Source organism: Engystomops pustulosus, chromosome 6 (assembly GCF_040894005.1).
Source record: "Engystomops pustulosus chromosome 6, aEngPut4.maternal, whole genome shotgun sequence".
NCBI lineage: Eukaryota > Metazoa > Chordata > Amphibia > Anura > Leptodactylidae > Engystomops > Engystomops pustulosus.
Genome location: NC_092416.1, coordinates 155258993 through 155280936, shown reverse-complemented (window position 1 = coordinate 155280936; position 21944 = coordinate 155258993). Strand labels below are relative to the sequence as shown.

General features: G+C 42.2%; 1 protein-coding gene across 4 annotated transcripts in view; it reads right to left on the bottom strand.

Annotated features, from left to right (window-relative positions):
• MGAT5B (alpha-1,6-mannosylglycoprotein 6-beta-N-acetylglucosaminyltransferase B) overlaps positions 1-21492 on the bottom strand; it is a 59397-nt gene extending 37905 nt beyond the window's left edge. The window contains exons 1-4 of one of the 4 annotated variants that reach the window (XM_072111975.1): positions 18940-19093; positions 16620-16740; positions 9548-9667; positions 7070-7182 (exon numbers count right to left, since the gene is read on the bottom strand). In XM_072111975.1, coding sequence (XP_071968076.1) covers positions 7070-7182; positions 9548-9615 — 181 coding nt within the window. In that variant the 5' untranslated portion in view covers positions 9616-9667; positions 16620-16740; positions 18940-19093. Of the gene's footprint in view, positions 1-7069; positions 7183-9547; positions 9668-16619; positions 16741-18927; positions 19094-21387 lie in introns of those variants that run through there. The other 3 variants (XM_072111977.1, XM_072111976.1, XM_072111974.1) reach the window with 3 other exon arrangements.
• Positions 21493-21944: the final 452 nt, after the last annotated feature.

Here is a 21944-nt window from a genome sequence, read left to right as displayed (position 1 = left end):
GTATCACACAAGTACATGAGAATCCCACCAACACTTGAGAATCACACAAGTACATGAGAATCACACAAGTACATGAGAATCCCACCTACACATGAGAATCACACAAGTAGATGATTATTACACAAGTACACGATAATCACACAAGTACATGAGAATCTTACAAGTACACGAGAATCCTACCAGCACACGAGAATCACACAAGTACATGAAAATCCCACCTACACATGAGAATCCCACCAACACATGAGAATCACACAAGTACATGAGAATTACACAAGTACATGAGAATCCCACCAACACATGAGAATCCCACCAGCACACGAGTATCACACAAGTACATGAGAATCCCACCAACACATGAGAATCACATAAGCACATGAGAATCCCACCAGCATACAAGAATCACCAGAATCACACAGGTACATGAGAATACCATCAACACATGAGAATCCCACCAGCACACGAGAATCACACCAGTACATGAGAATCACACCTACACATGAGAATCCCACCAACACATGAGAATTACACAAGTACACGATAATCACACAAGTACATGAGAATACCATCAACACATGAGAATCCCACCAGCACACGAGAATCACACAAGTACACGAGAATCCTACCAGCACACGAGAATCACACAAGTACATGAAAATCCCACCTACACATGAGAATCCCACCAACACATGAGAATCCCACCAACATATGAGAATCAAACAAGTACATGAGAATTACACAAGTACATGAAAATCCCACCAACACATGAGAATCCCACCAGCACACGAGTATCACACAAGTACATGAGAATCCCACCAACACATGAGAATCACACAAGCACATGAGAATCCCACCAGCACATGAGAATCCCACCAGCATACAAGAATCACCAGAATCACACAAGTACATGAGAATACCATCAACACATGAGAATCCCACCAGCACACGAGAATCACACCAGTACATGAGAATCACACCTACACATGAGAATCCCACCAACACATGAGAATTACACAAGTACACGATAATCACACAAGTACATGAGAATCCCACCAACACATGAGAATCCCACCAGCACACGAGTATCACACAAGTACATGAGAATCCCACCAACACTTGAGAATCACACAAGTACATGAGAATCACACAAGTACACGATAATTACACAAGTACATGAGAATCACACAAGTACACGATAATCACACAAGTACATGAGAATCCCACCAACACATGAGAATCCCACCAGCACACGAGTATCACACAAGTACATGAGAATCCCACCAACACTTGAGAATCACACAAGTACATGAGAATCACACAAGTACACGATAATCACACAAGTACATGAGAATCCCACCAACACATGAGAATCCCACCAGCACACGAGAATCACACAAGTACATGAGAATCCCACCAACACAAGAGAATCCCACCAGCACACGAGAATCACACAAGTACATGAGAATCACATCAACACTTGAGAATCACACAAGTACATGAGAATCCCACCAACACATGAGAATCCCACCAGCACACGAGAATCACACAAGTACAAAAGAATCAAACAAGTACACAAGAATCACACCAACACATGAGAATCACACAAGTACAAGAGAATCCCACCAACACATGAGAATCCGACAGCACACAAGAATCACACAAGTACAAGAGAATCTTACAAGTACACGAGAATCCTACCAACACATGAGAATCACACAAGTACATGAGAATCCCACCTACACATGTGAATCCCACCAACACATGAGAATCACACAAGTACATGAGAATCACACCAACACATGAGAATCATCCCAGAACACGAGAACCACATTGTATACATGTGTGTGATACTAGTAAAATATAATAGATATCAGAACAATCCCTACTTCAACTGTCTCCACATTCTCAGATGTTGTACATATATGGAGGCAGCATTTTGTAGAGCAGGATGAGGTGAGAAGATTGTACATAGTGTCATATCTGCATGTTGCATGTTATAGAGCAGGAGGAGCTGAGCAGATTATACATAGTGTCCTATCGGCAGGCAGCACGTTATAGAGTAGGAGGAGTTGAGACGATTGTTCATCATGTCCTATCTGCAGATAGTATGTCATAGAGCAGGAGGAGCTGAGCAAATTGTACACATGTGTCCTATCTGCAGGCAGCATGTTATAGAGCAGAAGGAGCTGAGCAGATTATACATAGTGTCCTATCTGCAGGCAGCACGTTATAGAGTAGGAGGATTTGAGAAGATTGTTCATAGTGTCCTATCTGCAGGCAGCATGTTATAGAGTAGGAGGATTTGAGAAGATTGTTCATAGTGTCCTATCTGCAGGCAGCATGCTTTAGAGCAGGACGAGCTGAGGAAATTGTACAAAGTGTACTATCTGCAGGCAGCATGTTATATAGCAGGAGGAACTGAGAAGATTGTACAAAGTGTCCTATCTGCTGGCAGCAAGTTATATAGCAGGCGCTGAGAAGATTTTACATATTCTTGTACATGCTCTATAACACGCCTTGCTGATAGGACGCTATGTGAAACAAAACATACAAGGTAAAGAATTTGGGTTTTTACAATTTTAAAGTGATATAATGGCTCATAATGTGATTCCTTCCTTCGGTTGGCTCCATACCATGGTGCTATTGTAAACATATTCTTCCCGATGGACGTTACTTACTCCTATTGTATGCAATCCTTTCCGGGGACTGTCTAATATCTTAAAGTGGCTCCAGTTACCAGACAAAGGAGACTTGGTACATAAGGGAACAAAGTGACTTTCTCTGTCTGAAGACCCATTCATTTGAATAATCCATAAGTGTTCGCTCTTGCTAGTAAACTCTGCTGCTCATATGTAAAGTGACGGTGACGGAGGACTTGGGGGATGTTTGGGACACAGAAGCCATTCTTGGTACGCGGGGTGACACAGTGACACAGCCGGTACTCATGCATTAAACATGGCGCTGTATGGATAATTATTACTCTGGGTTTGGATGGCGCTGCAGGTTCTCCTCATCATTCCCCATCCCTGGGGGGCTCAGTCCTTCCTCACAAGTTGGGGGAGGGGGGAGGAAGAAATTGCTGGAGGGGTTTATAAAGTTGTCTTTGATTCCAATCCTCAACAGCTCCCGGTGGAATATAAACTGCTGTGGCAATATCCCCGCAGCCCGAAGATTTCATTATCTAAGCAGCGGAGTATGAGAATGGAAATGTGTGTGCGGCAGCGTTACTGCACTACATGGCATGTGGACGTCTGCTATATCTTCCACTATGATTATTGTTATGGCGGTATTACATGTATTCTAAGACATTGCAATCCAATAACATAGAGATAAATGTACATTTCTTTGTCCCGGGGGGGGGGGGGGGGTATAGCTTACAGCTCATGGGATGTGATGGAAAATCTGTACAGTTCTCTGAATTGCCACTCGCTATATATAGCATCGCTCTCCTTTTATCTGGCGCGGAGGCTGTGTGCCCCTCAGGCGGCAACCATGGCACCTCCTATAGATACTGTCTATGTATAGAACACTTACATGTCCTAGCAGGAGGTATGATGCTGGATTACTAAAGAGGACCTCACCTTTTAACAAAGTTTGCAGAAAATAGTAGCCTAATGTGTGTACATGAGGAGTAACAATGTTTCTGGACATCATATTATCAGCATTTTCAAATAACATTTATCTTTTTTTTAGAGAGACCTAGCTGCTGTGACTCACTGATCCCCCTCCCTTCTGCATAGGGCTTTTATGCAATCTCTGTAATCAAAAATTTCCCAAAAGTTTAGACTGGGAAAGCTAGACCTCTAAGTCAGTAACTGTGGAAAGCCATCCAGCTATCCCTCTAAAGCCCCCAGTTATGTCCAGCTTTTCCACAATTAGGGAGGTTTGGATGCAACCACTCTGGGAAGCCGTCCAGTTACTACTCCAAAGCCTGGACCCTGGTACCAGGGATCCCAGTTTTTCACAGAATATGAAGGGTTCATCAGGACCCCCATGCCTTCTGGGATCATTGGACACTTTATATGGTACCAGATACCTGTACACAACCAGGTCCTGGTACCTATACACAACCAGATCCAATCCTTGTACCTGTACACAACCAGATCCCTGTAAATATACATAGCCAGATCCAGCACCTGTACACAACCAGATCTCTGTACCTATCCGCAATCAGATGGTCCTGGACCTCTGAACCAGCCAAGGACCCCAACTTTTCCTCTCTCTTGTCCAGTTTTAAGGAGGCTGCAGGATACTGTGAATAAAAGCTAGACTGGAGGTGCTGAGCAATAGTGGCTGCACTAGATCTCATGTCCATATTGCACTGAAATGCTGGTTCACATATGAATAAAAATGAAGATTTCTCAGCATTCAGGACAGAGCTTTTCTCAAGAGAGCCATTTCCGACTCAGCAAAACCTTCTGGATGGATAAAGAGCTGTTTACCCTGCTCATACATCCTGATACATCCTCATCCTCAGGCTATTTGTGCAGTTACTGCCGGCCTCCACGTAACACCATATGGTCCTGTCATAAAAATGGAAATGATGGACTTTCCCTTCATTTACTGCAGATGAAAATGTTATACTGATTATCATCGTTCCTTAGTGCTGACTCTTTCAGGTCTTCATTATCTAAAGAGGACTTGTTACCCCTCCCCCCTGACTATTGTCTATTCCCTGTCATATAACGAATTCCAAGCTTCTTTTCTCAGAACTCTTCATTGTGTCTTTCCTCTATTATTTAGGAATAAATAGTCAACTGGGTGTTACCATTTACATTGCCGTACACACAGTGATACTGTCAGTGTATATAAGGATCAGCCATTTCTCTTAATTAGTAGATCTTATAACAGCGGCACAACACAGGGAAAGACAGAAGCTCCTGACTTAGAGGGGTATTCCCATCTGGGCATTCACATTTAATTTAATTTAATTTATTTGCCACATGTAAAAATAATTTGCTGTGTAAAGATAATTTCTCATAAATGTTGCCATGTTGTTCCTTAGAAAGCTTCCTCGGATACGACCACCTCACATTTTGGTAGTTGTGGCCAGACATTGAGCTATTGAGTCCCGCCTGACCACCTGGCTTCAGCAATCATTACCACAGGACGGCTGTGGGTCATGTACTAACTCCCAGACATGCCATATACAAAAACGTTTTTTTTTTCTTTGTGCAATCACTCCAGCAGAGGTGGTCGTATCCAAGGATACAGTCTTGTTTCTTAGGGACCATATGACTACATTTATGGGAAATTATGTTCACATAGGTAAATTTTTTTAATAACATGTAATTGAAGAAATGTTTATACATGGCAGATTAATGAAACTGAATGTGAATGCCCAGATGAGAATACCCCTTTAATATAGAAGCTCTATGGATGGCAGAGGAGGAGCCACAGCAGCTAGGTCTTCCCACCCCAACACATGACAAATTAACATCATTTTGGGTTAGTCATCTGAGCCCATGGACGTCCATCACTGCCATCTTTGAATATATTTTGGTGAGGTTCCCCTTTTCACTTCTGCAGTAGTGGCCAATATTTTATTTTCCATTACTACTCCCCTTCAGTCCGCTCTGTCCGTGTCATTACTTACAGTTTAATATAATCACCAGAGACATTTTGTATTTATCTTTGTCACCAATGATTCTGTCTCCTGAATCCCCAGCGTATTGTGTGTCCCATCACTGAATAGCTCCTAAACGTCATCCTAAAATATTCCAGTCTTTTCATTCCCCCCCAGCACATGAGCCGCTATATTTCTCCCGTTACTTGTTATTCTGTACGCCTGACACCTTGTCTGCGCACACACACATTGCCAGCCACTTCCTGCAGCTAAAGATTGCTGTAATTTGTCTCTTCAATTTTTCTTACAAAAACTAACTTTCGGTTATTTGCCCTAACATTAAAATCATACACAGAGCAATGACAATTTTACACCGGCAACGGCCTAGTGGGATTGGCGATGCAATTTCATGCTCACAAATTTTTATGATTACTTTTTATGACACATGTGGAAAAAATGGTGAACTGGTTCAGATTCTTTATAGCTCAGTTATTGGCAAGAAACAAATAGTAAATATTCTTACCGATCGATACAGTCCTTAAGATGGTGGATATATACACACAAACACACTCATATTATAGTCACACACATACATTTAGAAAGACACAATATACACACATGAACACACATTTATACAAACACGCTGTCCTTTATGTCTTTTTTATTCTACAATGTCTTTTTTCTTCTACATTTAGGCTGGCCTGGGTCACTTCATGACCTGGAATCTAAAAAACCTATAGGTGGCCTTGGTGGGGGAAAAGGCATAGTTACTCGGCTATGGCTCTAGGTTCCCACATTGCACCAGTACTTTAAACTTTAGTCTTGGATCCAGCCAAACAATCCAGGGGGATCATGTGAGTTGCTACAGACAATAAGTGTCCTCCTCAGACCACAGGATGTCGTTCCCCTATACAATGTGACTTCCTTTTCTATTTTTGTCTTGTGGTCTGAGGAGGCTACTTGTTGGATGAAACCTCCGAAACTTAAAACTGGGTGCAAACCCAAAAACTGGAGATATTAGTGCGAAAGAATCTGGAGTTGGGGCAGGATAAGTATGCACTCCAGCTTCAGGAAAAGTCCCTTTAAAAAGGTTTTCCCGCGGATATGGGCCTAACTTGCTGATCAGTGGGGGTCTCATCACTGAGACCCCCACCGATCAGCAAGTCCAGCAATTTCCGTCAGCTCCATAGAGATTAATGGAGAAGAGTGGTCATGCGCGGGAGTCTGCTTCATTACTCTGACGGAGTGACAAAGAGTCCAACATAGGTACCTGGGACCCCATCGGACCCCTTTTTCGTGATCTGTGGGGGTCTCATCACTGAGACCCTCACCGATCAGCAAATTAGGCCCGATCCTGTGGATAGGGCCTAATTTGTGTACGTGGGAAAACCCCTTTAATGACTTATTCTAAGTATACGTCATCAATAAAACAGTTTCAGAAAACTCCTTTAATGTATATTCCACTTCAGACATTTTATCCTTGCTTTATTGTAAAGGACTAACCTTCTGTCCTGATGGTGAATGGAGAATCTGCTAGACGCTTGGCTGAAAACTGTCCACCGAGAGAAGTCATCAGGAAGCAAAGAGTAAAAAATCCGATCCCCAGGACAAAAATCCTAAAAGCAAGTTAATAAGTTATAAAAACAGATATCAGGGTATTAATTAGAAATAAGGCGATGCATTTTGAGATAAGCTCATTTTTATACTTGAGTTGTAATGTAATAACAATATACCTAATCATATTACTTGAATTCTGCATTTTTACCAATTTTCCCCTCAGTAGGTTCTATCTCTAGTTCTCAGTTGTCTCCGAGCTGGTGGTGGATACCAGCTGCCACTATATTTCCCATATGTTATGTCCCGCTGGATGGGCCATTACTAAATTTAGCTACAGCTAGTTTCCTGGTGGGCTGGAGAGAGTTTGGCTCTCCCATGTCACCTGTTGGTTTTCTTAGTTTTGAAGACAGAAGTTTCCCTGGTTTTTATCTAGCTAATAGTTATACTTTGCTGCTACCTACATCCAAAGAGTAGTAGTGATACCTGCACACCATATCCCTAATATTTAAGGCTTAATGTATGATATATTTTTTGTGTCACAACTCTGGATGTCTTTTCTGAAGAATCCAAGGCTGGAGTCAATAAATTCTCTCTCTGTCTGGATTTTGGGACAGTGTGTCAGTGATTTAGTCTTTGATACTAGTGCTTCCTTAGTTTGCATCTCAGTGTAGTAATACCACAGACACTGCCACCTGGCCGCCAACGCAGCAGAGCTAATCCAGCTCCTACTAGTCAGCACTCTAACTATTTTGACTAGCGTTAAGTTTTCATCTTCCAGATACACAGCCAAACAATTCACCATCTTGGGTGTGCCTGTAGGAGGAACCGTTCTGCAGCCTGTTACTTGCTGCTGTTTTGAAGAGACTGCCTGCCATTGAAGAGACTGTGATTTATCTTTAAGATTTCTGTCTCCAAGTGTGATCCCTGGCCTGCTGCTAAGACCACGGGCCTCCCCTTCACCATGATTTGCGACCACATGAATACCCTTATAGATTTCTATGGCTCCCGGTCACTATGCAGTGAGCACTGTCATGGGCACACCCGCAATCCTCTGTACGGATCGTGGGTACACCCATGCCCTTCCCTGCGGTGTGGCAACCCTCCGCCCGGACTTACCTATCCAATGCTCCTGCTTCCCGATCAGGCCTTGATCCAGCTGCCAGACTAGGCTGCGTGCGTCCCAGCTCACTAGGGTGCATACGCTGGCAGTTCAATATTTAAAGGGCCAGCGTCCTCCTGATTGGCGTTGGCTAATTCGGCAACTCCCTTCCTTCCTTGCCGCATCTTCCAGGTTCTTCCAAGGTTCTCAGACCTAGCTTTCCATAGCGTTCCCAGACGCTCCTCTCTCCAGTGTTCCCAGACGCTCATGTCCTGGCGTTCCCAGACACTCCTGTCTCCAGCGTTCCCAGACACTCCTGTCTCCAGCGTTCCCATACACTCCTGTGTCTCCAGCGTTCCCAGACGCTCCTGTGTCCTGCATGTCTCCAGCGTTCCCAGAAGCCCCTAGTGGCTCCTGCATTCCAGCGTTCCCAGACGGCTACAAGCCACCAGCTCTCCTCCGTGGACCTGTCTGTTCCTGTCTGCTTGGGTCCTGTGCCAGCTGCCTGCCGTGAGTTCCAGCTCAACCTTCCAAGCCGTACTCCTACTGTCATCCCAGGCTCGGACTGTGTCCTGCTACTCCTGTTTCCCTGGCTGCCACTGCGGGCCTAGTGGCAACCGTGGAACGACCTGGTGGCACCCCGCCGCAGAAAGACCATCCCGCTTTGCGGCGTGCTCAGGTGAAGACCAGGTGCCACTTAGACTCCGGTCCCGGGTTGCGGCCAGTACCATCACCATCTCCCGTGGTGGTCCAGATGGTCCACCAGTCCACAGACTCCTCCTTCTGGACTCTTCCTGCCTGGTACTCCCAGGTACCTTGCAGTGTCTGTGTACCGTTACAAGCACATGGTGCACATACCAGACCGGAGTCAAGAAGCCGCGACATGTCTGATACTTTGGAAGAGATGCAGTGGGGCAGCTTGTCTGCCTATGGAAGGAGGAGGATTAAGAGCGCTCACCTCTGCCCCTCCTCCTCCTGGCCCTGCGTTCGCCTGGGATCCGGTCCAGGCGAGCGCACAGCTATCTAAATGAGTCTCTAATATGCATATAGGAAATATGATGAAATTGAAAACTTAGTATAAGCACATTTGACCCTTCCTCCCTATTCCCCTCCACAGACGCATGTAATTGGATCTCTCAGTGAACTAGCAGTCAGTCTTCAGAGACCAAGACGGATTCAGCACAGATCACAGTTTGAATGTCAGTATAGGAAAAGGTAAGATAAAAGGAGTCGTTTTCTCTTATGAAATATATTATAAAGTAATATCATAGTTTCATATTGATTCATGGAAAATTTTTCTATAAGAATTTTTAATATATTCTTACCTGAACGGCCTGAGAGTGAGAAAACATCTTCGCACCAGAACCTTCCCATCAGAGTTGACAGACAACATCCTTGTACCCAAATGTTAAAAGACTTATGCAGTATCGGGACGGAGCTCCACCCTACAAGCAAATCTCAGCATTATTACATATGGCCCATATTTCCTATAGTCTAACAATTCCACAGAAGATTGTTGTACATTGTGCCCATCCACCTAAAGAATGATAAATAATTTGACAACTGGGCGTTTCCAGATGAAGGCGTGTCTAAGCACAATCTGTTGCCCAATCAGTGCTGGCAGTGCAAACGGGAAAATAGTCGGACTGATAACATCTAGTTGTCAATCATATTCAGAAATTTCTTGAAGGAAATAACACAAGAAATGCACAAGAGATTTTCGGGAAAAAATCTACAGATTCACAGTTAATAAAACTAGTAAATACAGAAATGTCAGGAGAGGTGACAGCTCCTCTGATATAGTATTAACACATATATAATACATATACTACTACAGAGTTATTACTCCCCCTACAGCAGTAATACATCAATTCTATATAATCTGACAGTCACCAGACCATGAAGGCATTTTTATTGTATTCTCCAATTGCTGAACTAAATTTATTTAGTGACTTATTGACAGACAAAAGATTTGTGCAAAATATACATTTTTCTTATACATTACATACAAATAAAGATAATTAAAGGGACACTGTCACCAGATTTTACCCTATTAGACTACTAGCCCCCGCCAGATAGGGGATGAAATGTCCCTTCTAGGATACCATCCTTACGTGAAATAAATCTACTCCAAGGTCATATGAAAATTAGCAGAAAAGAGTCATTTGCATGCAAAGGCCCCAGAAAAGCATCAATTTAGACGCCTCTATCTTTGGTGCTATTGTTCCTAGAAACATGCTAAGGTATCATATTAAAGATAGGAGTCTCATCTCCAGACTGTATCAGGGTTTTTATCTATAGATGCAGATATACAGACAGTTACACACAGAGCAGGGAACATAGGTTGCAGATAAAAATACAATTCTTGCTTTTTATTTTACTTTATCTCTAATACTGTAGGTCACAGAGCCACAGACCTAAGGTAATGAGATTCTCTATGTATATTTGCTATGTATATTATCCCTGTACTGTGACATCACTGTGTGTATTATCCCTGTACTGTGACATCACTGTGTGTATTATCTCTGTACTGTGACATCACTGTGTATTATCCATGTAATGTGACATCACTGTGTGTATTATCCCTGTACTGTGACATCACTGTGTGTATTATCACTGTACTGTGACATCACGGTGTGTATTATCCCTGTAGTGTGACATCACTGTGTGTATTATCCCTGTACTGTGACATCACTGTGTGTATTATCCCTGTACTGTGAAATCACTGTGTGTATTATCTCTGTACTGTGACATCACTGTGTGTATTATCCCTGTACTGTGACATCACTATGTGCATCATTCCAATATTTCAACCTGACTGTGTATATTATTTCATTACTATGACATTATTTTGTGAATCAGGGAGATCAACACAGTCACTAAATGAATCACTAAGTGGCCAGTTATCTTTGTATGCTGTTTGTAGAAGGTTTAGGTTAGGTTAGGTTTAGGTTCTGTCCCTAATGTTGTACATATACTTGTACTCAGGCCACAGGAAGCCTAGACTGGGGTAAGGATGAGGCCTGGGGGATTTTCATTTCCAGATAATACAATATTAGAAAGCTAGTAGTGTGCACACAGTCATATAACCCAATGTACCCGAGGAGCTCATCCTGACAGGCTCCAGTCCCTCCTCCATCCCTGATTATTATAGTTTGGCTTCTATTCTTGCTATGGATGTGGATTGAGGAGGCCCTGTGTGCCCAGGCTGCGGTCACCAGAGATCACCCAGTCTGCTTCCATCTTCTCTACACTACATAACATTATCAGAGGTGATGGAAGAACAAGATCAAAGCCTGACTGAGCGGCTCCATCAGCCGCCCCTCCGCAGGTCACTTGTAGACCCGCAGGACGGACACACAGGACAAGCTTTATTAGTGTGAGGGATCAGCCTCCTCCATTATCCCCCTGAGCTATGCCCAATTATTAAGGCAGGGGACACATTTATTAAGGGAACATGGGCCTAACGCTAGACTTACAACCATGTGATGGATCGTACTATCACTAGCCCCCTATTCCAGGAACAGATTGAGGAGTTTTCACCCATAAAGTAAAAATCAGTTATGGAGAAAGGTATCCAGAGGAGGGACAATCTTGGAAGATGTGGGATACAACTAATGAGACTCATGAGAATCCTTGTTTTATCATCTCTGTACTGTGATATCACTGTGTGCATTACCCCTGTACTGTAACATCACCGCATGTATTTACCTTGTACTGTGACATCACTGTGTGTATTGCCCCTGTACTGTAACATCACCGCATGTATTTACCTTGTACTGTGACATCACTGTGTGTATTGCCCCTGTACTGTGACATTACTGTATGTATTATCCCTGTACTGTGACATTACTGCGTGTATTATTCCTGCACTGTGACATCACTGTGTGTATTATCCCTGTACTGTGACATTACTGTATGTATTATCCCTGTACTGTGACATTACTGCGTGTATTATTCCTGCACTGTGACATCACAGTGTGTATTATCCCTGTACTGTGACATCACTGTGTTCATTATCCCTGTACTGTGACATCACTGTGTGTATTATCCCTGTACTGTGACATCACTGTGTCTATTATCCCTGTACTGTGACATCAATGTGTGTATTATCCCTGTACTGTGACATTACTGTGTGTATTATCCCTGCACTGTGACATCACTGTGTGTATTATCCCTGTACTGTGACATCAATGTGTGTATTATCCCTGTACTGTGACATTACTGTGTGTATTATCCCTGCACTGTGACATCACTGTGTATTATACCTGTGCTGTGAGATCACTGTGTGTATTATCCCTGCACTGTGACATCACTGTGTGTATTATCCCTGTACTGTGACATCACTGTATGTATTATCCCTGTACTGTGACATCATGATATGTAAGTTTGCTTTTTAGAACCTGTGACTAGTTATCCATGTTCCATGTTACACACAACTTTTTAATACAGACGTGTAACATTAAGCTGCTGAATGTCCACTAATAATTTTTAATATTTTTTCCACCCATTCATAACTTGAACACTATTGAAGTAAATTCAGACCAAAGGAAAATATCAGTTGTTATGGTAACGGGTCTGCTCTCATTATACGCTATAGTACACATTACTGCTTAGCGCCCGCAGTGACCCGGCTCATAGTAGCGCTCTATAATGTAAGTCTGAGGGTAATATGCCAAACCCCTGAGACAGCGGCAGAGCGGCACACGAATCCTGCAGGTGAGCGGTGAATATGCTGCAGGAGGGCGCAGGGGCGGCTGCTGATTGCCGGATTATGCTGGAGAGGTAATGGCTCTTGTTTAACCTGACAATGTATAGTTATGCCAGAAAGCGGAACCTGGAATGAATGCAGATCATCCGTGCTGCGCTGTCTACAAGTTCCTAATCTATAAATAACTCCATGTCCAGACTGTACGAGCAGAACCTGGCCCGGATCCAATGGCCGATCCAACACCCTAGCAGCGGGGCCTGGACGAGCCGCTCACTGGCTGCCAACTCTGGTGGAGGTAGATATCATGGATTGCAATGGTGAAGCAAGATTTCGCTGCTCCCTGCTCTCCTACTATAAGTAGTGGGAAGGGTATAAAGGGTAGGGGTCACTAGGAGGGGTGTTATATTTTGTGGGTACACTTGGCACCAGGATAAGGGCACGTAATAAATTTGAATGAACGCTGTAGCTACACTAATGCAGAAACATATCTTGTTCAATCCCTGAGCTGAGTGGTTTTGCTGAAAAACCTATTATAACATTCAGGATTTTGGGAAAGCTGGATTGCCTTCAACTTGCGCATTGCAATTTACTTACCCGGTCCATTCGCGTTCCAGCGGCGGATTCTCTGACGAGCGTTCGGGTCTTCCGGCGATTCATGAAGGTCCTGCGCCCGATGTCCACCAGGTGGCGCTGCTGCGCCGAAGTCCGCCGAGGTGCCCCGGAGTTCATCGTCTTCATCTTGGTGCATGTGAGTACGGCCCGTGCGACCAATTTTTTTTTTAAAATGCGGCGGTTTTTCCGAATCCGTCGGGTTACCGTTCGGCCACGCCCCCCGATTTCCGTCGCGTGCATGCCAGCGCTGATGCGCCACAAACCGATCGCGTGCGCCAAAATCCCGGGGCAATTCAGGGAAAATCGGCGCAAATTGGAAATATTTGGGTAACACGTCAGGAAAACGCGAATCGGGCCCTTAGTAAATGACCCCCAATGTGTGCCGTATTTTGATCCACAGTTTCCCAGTTCATAGCGACCCACAAGATTGGGCTGTAATTATAGAAAATGTCTAAATGTCAAGTCGTCTTTAGTAAAGTGATATTGTTTTCTATAAGCAGCATAATGCCGACTAACACCAGGCTGTCACAGTATAGTGTCCAATTTGCAGACAGCATGTTATAAAGCAGGGTGAGCTGTGCAGATTGTACATAGTGTCCTATTTGCAGGTAGCATGTTATAGAGCAGGAAGAGCTGAGCAGATTGTACATAGTGGCCTATCTGCAGGCAGCATGTCATAGAGCAGGAGGAGCTGAGCAGTTTGTACAAAGTGCCCTATCAGCAGGCAGCATGTTATAGAGCAGGAGGAGCTGAGCAGTTTGTACAAAGTGCCCTATCAGCAGTAATCATGATATTTAGCAGGGGGAGTTGAGATGATTGCACACAGTGTCCTATCACGAGGCAGCATGTTATAGAGCAGGAGGAGTTGAGCAGATTGTACGTAGTGTCCTATCTGCAGGAATCATGATATTTAGTAAGGGGAGTTGAGAAGATTGTACAAAGTGTTCTATTATGAGGCAGCATGTTATATAGCAAGAGGAGCTGGGCATATTGCACACAGTGGCCTATCTGCAGGAATCATGATATTTAGCAGGGGGAGTAGTGAAGATTGTACATAGGCAGCATCTTATTGAGCAGGAGGAGCTGAGAATATTGTACATAAAGTCCTATCTGCAGGCAGCATGTTATAGAGCAGGAGGAGCTGAGCAGATTGTACATAGTGTCCCATCAGCTGGCAGCATGTCATAGAGCAGGAGGGAATGAGTACATAAGTGTATAAGTGAACATATGTGTGTATATAGGCGTATAAATTTATGTTTTGTTATATAAGTATATAAATATCTATGATTGAGGGTACAAATATACTTTAAAGGGGCCCTCTGCTCTGGGGCCCAGCCTCTCCTAATGACACCCCTGATTATAGAAGCTCTCTTTGAGAGAGGACTATACTTTGTCACCCTCCTTGCCATGAGCTACAATATAAATGTCCCAAAATGTGGTTAACTACAAGTGAAGTGCCTACAGCTGTGTGACACAGAACTGATGAGACTAGACGCTCTGGCATTCCGGCTTTGAGCTCAAGGTTTTGCCTAATGTTCTCACACTGAGTTCATTATCATTGCTGTGGTTGAGGTAGTACAGCTAGAACATTAAAATGTCATTTTGTGGAGGCTACAGATCCCCTTAAGATTACCTTTTGTGCTACAGTAGCTCTTCTACGGATTGGCTTCACCTCCCATGAGAATAAGCCTTGGATGCTCATGACCCAACCAGAGGTCCACCGGTTGTCCTTGTATGGACCACTTCTGGCAAGTACTATTCACTGCATACCGTAAGCTCCCCAGATCTGACATGGAGATGGTATGACCCAGTCTTCCAGCCGTCATCTTTCTGTTTGTCATACATTTCCTTACACAGGAATATTTTTGTGCTATTTTCGTCACATCACTTTAATTTCACGGCTTGTCTTTGTGTTGTCCTAACAATTGTAAGACCCCATTGGAATGTCACCAGAATGAATATAGAAGGACAAGAGATCCTCCAAGGCACCACGTGAAGTCACATTGTCAGACTCTAAATAATACAGTATATTTTAAGGACTCCAGTTATTCAGGTTCATTCATCATCTGAGAAAATGAGTCATTCCAGATGAGATGAAAATCTAATTTTGTCTTATAGTTTGTCTTATAGTTTCCTATCCCAGATTTGTGTCTGACAAAATACCATGAGCCAAGGTAAGAACAGAGATGGGAATTCTCCTCAAATGGGTCAAGGTTTGACCCATTAAAGAGCCTTAAGACATGAGTAGAGATATAAGTCTCCTCCAAAATGAAGATACCGCCAAAAACTACATTCAAGGCTTCTTCTCTCTTCTATCCAACCCTAAAATCTGGATTAGGGGACCTACATCTATTTTGTGGATCATAAACACCTGAGTTAGGAATTCTCCTCATATTGGTCATTGTTTGACCGATTAAAAAAAGAAATTGATGCCCTGAGCAAGTCCAAGGCTTCTGGTCGGGTCTGGTTCAAGAGAACAGCTACCTTCTGAGTTCTGTTTGGGTAGACTTATTTTTAAAGGCTCTTTAATGGGTCACATATTGACCTACATTTACATATAGATGGCTCTAAAGAGACAGCTCTTCTTTCTGTAGGAGATACCATTTCCATTTCCTTCAATGTCTGTGAGTCTCCTTATGGCAGCCCTACAAGGAGAAACATTACACCTCCCAAATATCTAAAAGGGGACACCTTTCCTTTAAGGACAAAATACAATTTTGCCATATTTGCATATACATAGAAGCCCTGACCTAGATATTAAACATCTCATAGGGTTCACTTACCAAAACTTTTAGGCATCCCTAAAACACCATGAAAATCCAAGTGTTTTGGCTATTTCTTACATTACCAATGAGATCAATAGAGTAAGACAACTGTGAGGCATGATGCTCAACTCCTACAATCTCAATATGGGTGGTGGTCTTACAACTGAGGTCATAAGTTAAAGTGAACCTGCTATCAAGAATGTAATTTTTAGCTGGTGACAGGTTCCAATAGCCTATGCTACACTTATTTTAAAAATGCTTTCTTCAACATTCTTAATCAGTACTTTATAAAACTTTATTTCACATTACCTGGCTCCCTGATGTGATGAGACCCAAGGGGAGGCGGCAGCAGCATGTGTGCCTGTGTCAGTCTCCTCTCCTCCACACTCATCCAACTCCTCCCCTCTTCCCGACTTCCTAAGATGTGTATCTGCAGGCAAAGGGAGGGAGGGGGGGCATGGAAAGATGAAGGATGAATGCATGAGGGGACTGAGACACAGGCATATAGACTGCTGCAGTGGCAATCCCCCCGCTGGACTCACCACACACTGCTGGCAGGGAGCGAGGTAATGTGAAATAAAGTTTTGTAAAGTACTGAAATGATTTATAACACTGACAAAGGGATTTTTAAAATCAGCATAGAATAGACTATTGGAACCTGTCACTAGCTAAAAATGACAATCCTTTTGACAGGTTCTCTTTAAGTTCACTCAACCCTCATAATCCTGTACAATTTTGGGCTGTAGTACTAGTTTTGTACAGCTTAGATCAAACACATTCCATACAAAAATGTACTCGCTAGTCTCACCTTATAGCTTTCCCATTATACTTGGGTCACCAGTCATTGCTCCCTGATAATCACTTCTCATTTCATATGTCTACCAATACATATAGCATTATAATGCAATAATATAATATACCCCATTAATATATATTTCATCTCCCAATACACAGAAGGTAAAGCTTCAGGAGAAGCTCATAAGCCGAACCGATCACCTGAACCTACAGCCAGATAGAAGCATTGGCTCCATAGACTACAGAGGGTTAATAGTAGCCTCCATTACCCTTTATGGTGGGTGATATTATCACTTCATCTGTAGATATAGCTGCCTAGTTCTGTACAGACTCTTCTGGCGATTCCCTATGTCCGGATTACATCATACAGTGAGGGATTGCACTTTGTATGTAATTCAGACGGAGAAGAGTGAGGACCTTAATGTCATGCAGAGAGAGGCAGAAGCTGCAAATGATTATGGATATCCCTTTCACTGCATATTATCACATATTAGCACAACATATCAATGCACTGGAATCTATGTGCATATATATATATATATATATATTTCTAAATATACAAAATGTGTATATAAATGCATATTGCTGATATATTTCTACACACCATATATTCATACAGATAGAAATTGTACATATATATATATATATATATATATATATATATATATCTTTGTCTTTCGCTCTATGTTCCAAAAAGACCACCTCTTTGAGAAAACAACCCCCTTATCCCAACCACTTTCTCAGTTCCATCACATACTATACATAATAATATAAGACAGGGACCCCCCCCCCCCCCTTGGAAGATCACTTTTCAATGCAATTTTAAGTGATTGTCTCAATGTACTGTATAGATAGATAGATAGATAGATAGATAGATAGATAGATAGATAGATACACAGCCTATTCATAACTATAAGTCATATTCTAAAAGTACCAACATCTTACACAAATATGACCTTATCAGTAAGACTTCTGTATGGTATAGTAACTGCTATATTATAATATACTACCTGCAGGCTACATAACGTAGAGTTTGGACACGTATATATGGCGACATAGGTAAATAACATGAACACTAAAGGGTTTAGTCTGGTTCATTGTAACGTGACACTGCCCACCATAGGACGCGCCTGATATGCATCTTGCTGATACTGTAACAATTTCTCATTATGTGTAAACAATACAGTCATATTGACAAAATAGTGCAAAATATTTACAATGTATAAATGTTTACTAAGTAAATCTAAATTTTACAACATATAGATAAATAATAAATAGATAGATACAAAGATAGATAGAAACTCTCCTGTAGACAAATGACCTGAATACTGCACATATATAGTTAAGCTGGATACAGCCCTATATGTCACCTATGTAGAGACTCATATATCCAGATGATGTGATGACACATGGCACGCTGTTGGCAGCCTCATACCACTTATTGATACATATTATTAGATCTTCATATTCCATTCTATCTACATTTGCAATGATTCTGTAATAGAGTATTGCCCAATGCCAGTGCATGGTACAATATGTGTCTGCTGTCTCATAGGGTATAAGACAGAAGACATAACATACCCCCATTAATACCCACAATAATGCCAACACTTTAGCTTCCTGCAATGCATATCAGTTACCTCTCATCAGCACCGGAACCAGGACAGACTATAATAAATCCAGAATATAATCCCTATGCACATACAACAAACTGAGCCAGAGGTGCCCAGTCTTCACTTGCATACAAAGCATCAAGTGATCCATCATCATCATCATCCCTCCTGCCCAGATGCCCAGTGCACATAGGTAAGCAATAACTCACAAGTGCCCATACCCTGAGTGCCAGTGGTAAGTTAGCAGCAGAGGTAATTGGGTGCCAGGCTATTCCAGGGTAGCAGAGGATGCTCCATGCTCCATGTCTCCTCCACAGACCTGCCATGCACTGAGCTCTGCCAGCTGAGTGTGGGGGCTGCATTGTTTTCAGCCGGCTGGATGACACCTACTACAACCGCGCCATCTGCTGGTGAGCACTAGGTATTACAGGCTCCCTAGTACTGCTGTAGAAGACTAGGAATGTTTAACCCTCTCCATGCCATAAATCTGCCCATTTTCTTGAATATTATAAATTACATAAAATAGATCTATGTCTATACTAAATGTAGAAACAGATCCTAATAAGAGCAGCATTCAAGCTCTGCTGCACAGCTGTTGATAAGAAGTTTCTTACCATTTCTATAACAAGACACTAGCTGCTGTAGATAAGATTCTAAATTGAATAATTATAATAATTCCTTTATTTATATAGCGTACACAGATTACACAGCGCTACACAGAGATTTTGCCAAATATTATTATTATCATTATTAAATTTAGTCCTAAATAATAGCAGTTTTGTAAATTTGAACATTATGTTACAAAAAGCCTGACAAAAAAGGATTGGAAATCCAGCAGCACCAAAGCAATAACAAAAAAACAAACTCTCTGTTAGTATATATAAGGTAACCAAAAGAGTCAATGTTTTTCTTCCTGGAAAATGTAATTACATCTTTAACAAAGACATATCCCTTTAATGCCCAGAATTATGCCAACAGCTCAGTGTGGTGTCACATAATGCAAATCAGTTACTTCTTACAATCAATTTCTTTTGTAGCTTTAATAAATTATTTCAGGAAACTAAATTTCTTACAATTTTGTCAGTCTCTAGGGTGATTTTTTTAATCAATGAAAATTGATTCCACGCTTAATGCTCACTATGAGGAAAATGATGACAAACACTCCCCATGTATATACTTTCTATATTGTATTTGTATGGCACATTGGGCCCAGCACACATTGGGGGAGATTTACTTACCCGTCCGATTGAGTTCACCTAAAGTGCATTGTTCGACGATAATGCACTCTGCCGCGACTCACTAAGATCGTGCGCCCGATATCCTGCATGTGTCGCTTCCCCGCTCAGGTCCACCGGAGTTCACCTTCTTCTTCCTGGTGCATGTGAGTGCATTGTCTTGCAACACAATTTAAAAGTTAAATCCTGCGCTCAGTCCGAATCATTCTGATCGTCCAACGGCCCCCCCCCCACGATTTCTGCCACATGAAATCAGCATAGCTGTGCCAAAATCTGATTGTGTGCGACACAATCCCAGTGCAAACCCCTGTTAAATACCTGTCAAAGCTAAGTTATCCCCGAATACAGCGAACAGTACGACGAAAGTGCGATCCACGACCCTTAATAAATAAGCCCCATTGTAATTCTGGCAACTCATTCTCCATCGATCCATATTAAACAGATGCTTGGAGCCTCAAAATTTTGTTGTCTACAACTTGATTTCAGGGGCCAATGTGTTACTTTGGAGAACCCTATGGTACTAGGATGGACCAGTCTGACCTTGATTGTATGTATAAAATGGACAGATTTAGAATATATGAATATATATATATATATATATATATATATATATATATATATATATATATATATATATATATATAATATTATATAGTAAATTTTAAATATTTATTTATTTAATTTTGTTATATTATATAATATATTATATTTTATTTTAATATAATATATTATAATTCATAAATACATATAATGTATATATTATTGTATATCATATATATAATGCTGTCTTTGGGGCATGTGCTAATCTGAATACATATGAACTGGATAGAGTTAACAGTATGGCCATGCAGTTATATACATCTGCCATTCATTTCACTAGTATTGGTCGCCGCAGCCAACAGGGATATCAGCCAAACCAGAGTCTCCTCTAAAAGGAAGATACCACCAAGATCTACATGCAGGGCTTCTCACTCATCACTAGCAGTTATATAAATATACTATATACATGCCCTGGAACAAGGGTGGATATAACCATAATGCAACCCAAACCATTGATTAGGGCCCCAGAGATCAGAGGGGCCCCACATTGACATCCTCAGGACACCAGTTACAAAGCATCGAGGCATATATTCAGAGTGCTGTTATGAATTAGGGTGCCCCCAGAAGAACCAAACCCGCCCCTGCCCATGAGGCATTCGTATGGCATTGTATGGGCATGTTGGGTTATGCCTTAGTCCGCAGCAGAGCTACAGACTCGCAGATGTGCGGTTTTAATTTCTGGGGCGTAAAGTGCTGTCTCTGTGATTACATTGTTGCCTCTTCATGTATACATTTACAGCTCGTAGACATAGCAGCCTCCGGGGTATAAATAATATATGCTGCCTCTGCTGCGAAGCATAAGGTGTGACGGGGAGGTGAGATCTATACACATACTTATCATCTGTAAACGCGCATTCACAGGCATTTCCTCCCGTTTCCCCGCTGACGCCAGAGCTGTATTTGAGGAGCAGGGTGGAGAGAGATAAATTTAGATAGATCCGTGCAGCACAATGTCTATATGCTCCCAGAGTACAGATGAATCCAGTCACTGATCTCCATCTCCTCTTCTCGGGGAGAATGGGGGCTATTGATCTCGATTACGTCTGCTCCTATTGATGAACTAATATCATCGGAGCTGCAGCGCTTCTTCAGTATTTTCACTTCTAATCTCACTGTGTTCATTTTTATCCCACTGGAAGGGATTGTGTTGTATGGATTAGAGCCATGGCTATGCTCATGAAGAGGGTTTGAGGAGAAGTAGACGAAGATAAGCTCCTTATTTAAAGAGAAATGTCCTTTTTATATTATCATGTTTTTTTTAGGTACAATATTCTGTGCAGATTCATTTCTAAGTGTATTTTCATGTGATAAGGAACTCTACATCCTCTGCATAGGCATAGCTTTGAAAATATAATATGCCGGCTATGTTGTGCCACCACTAGAGGGAGCTC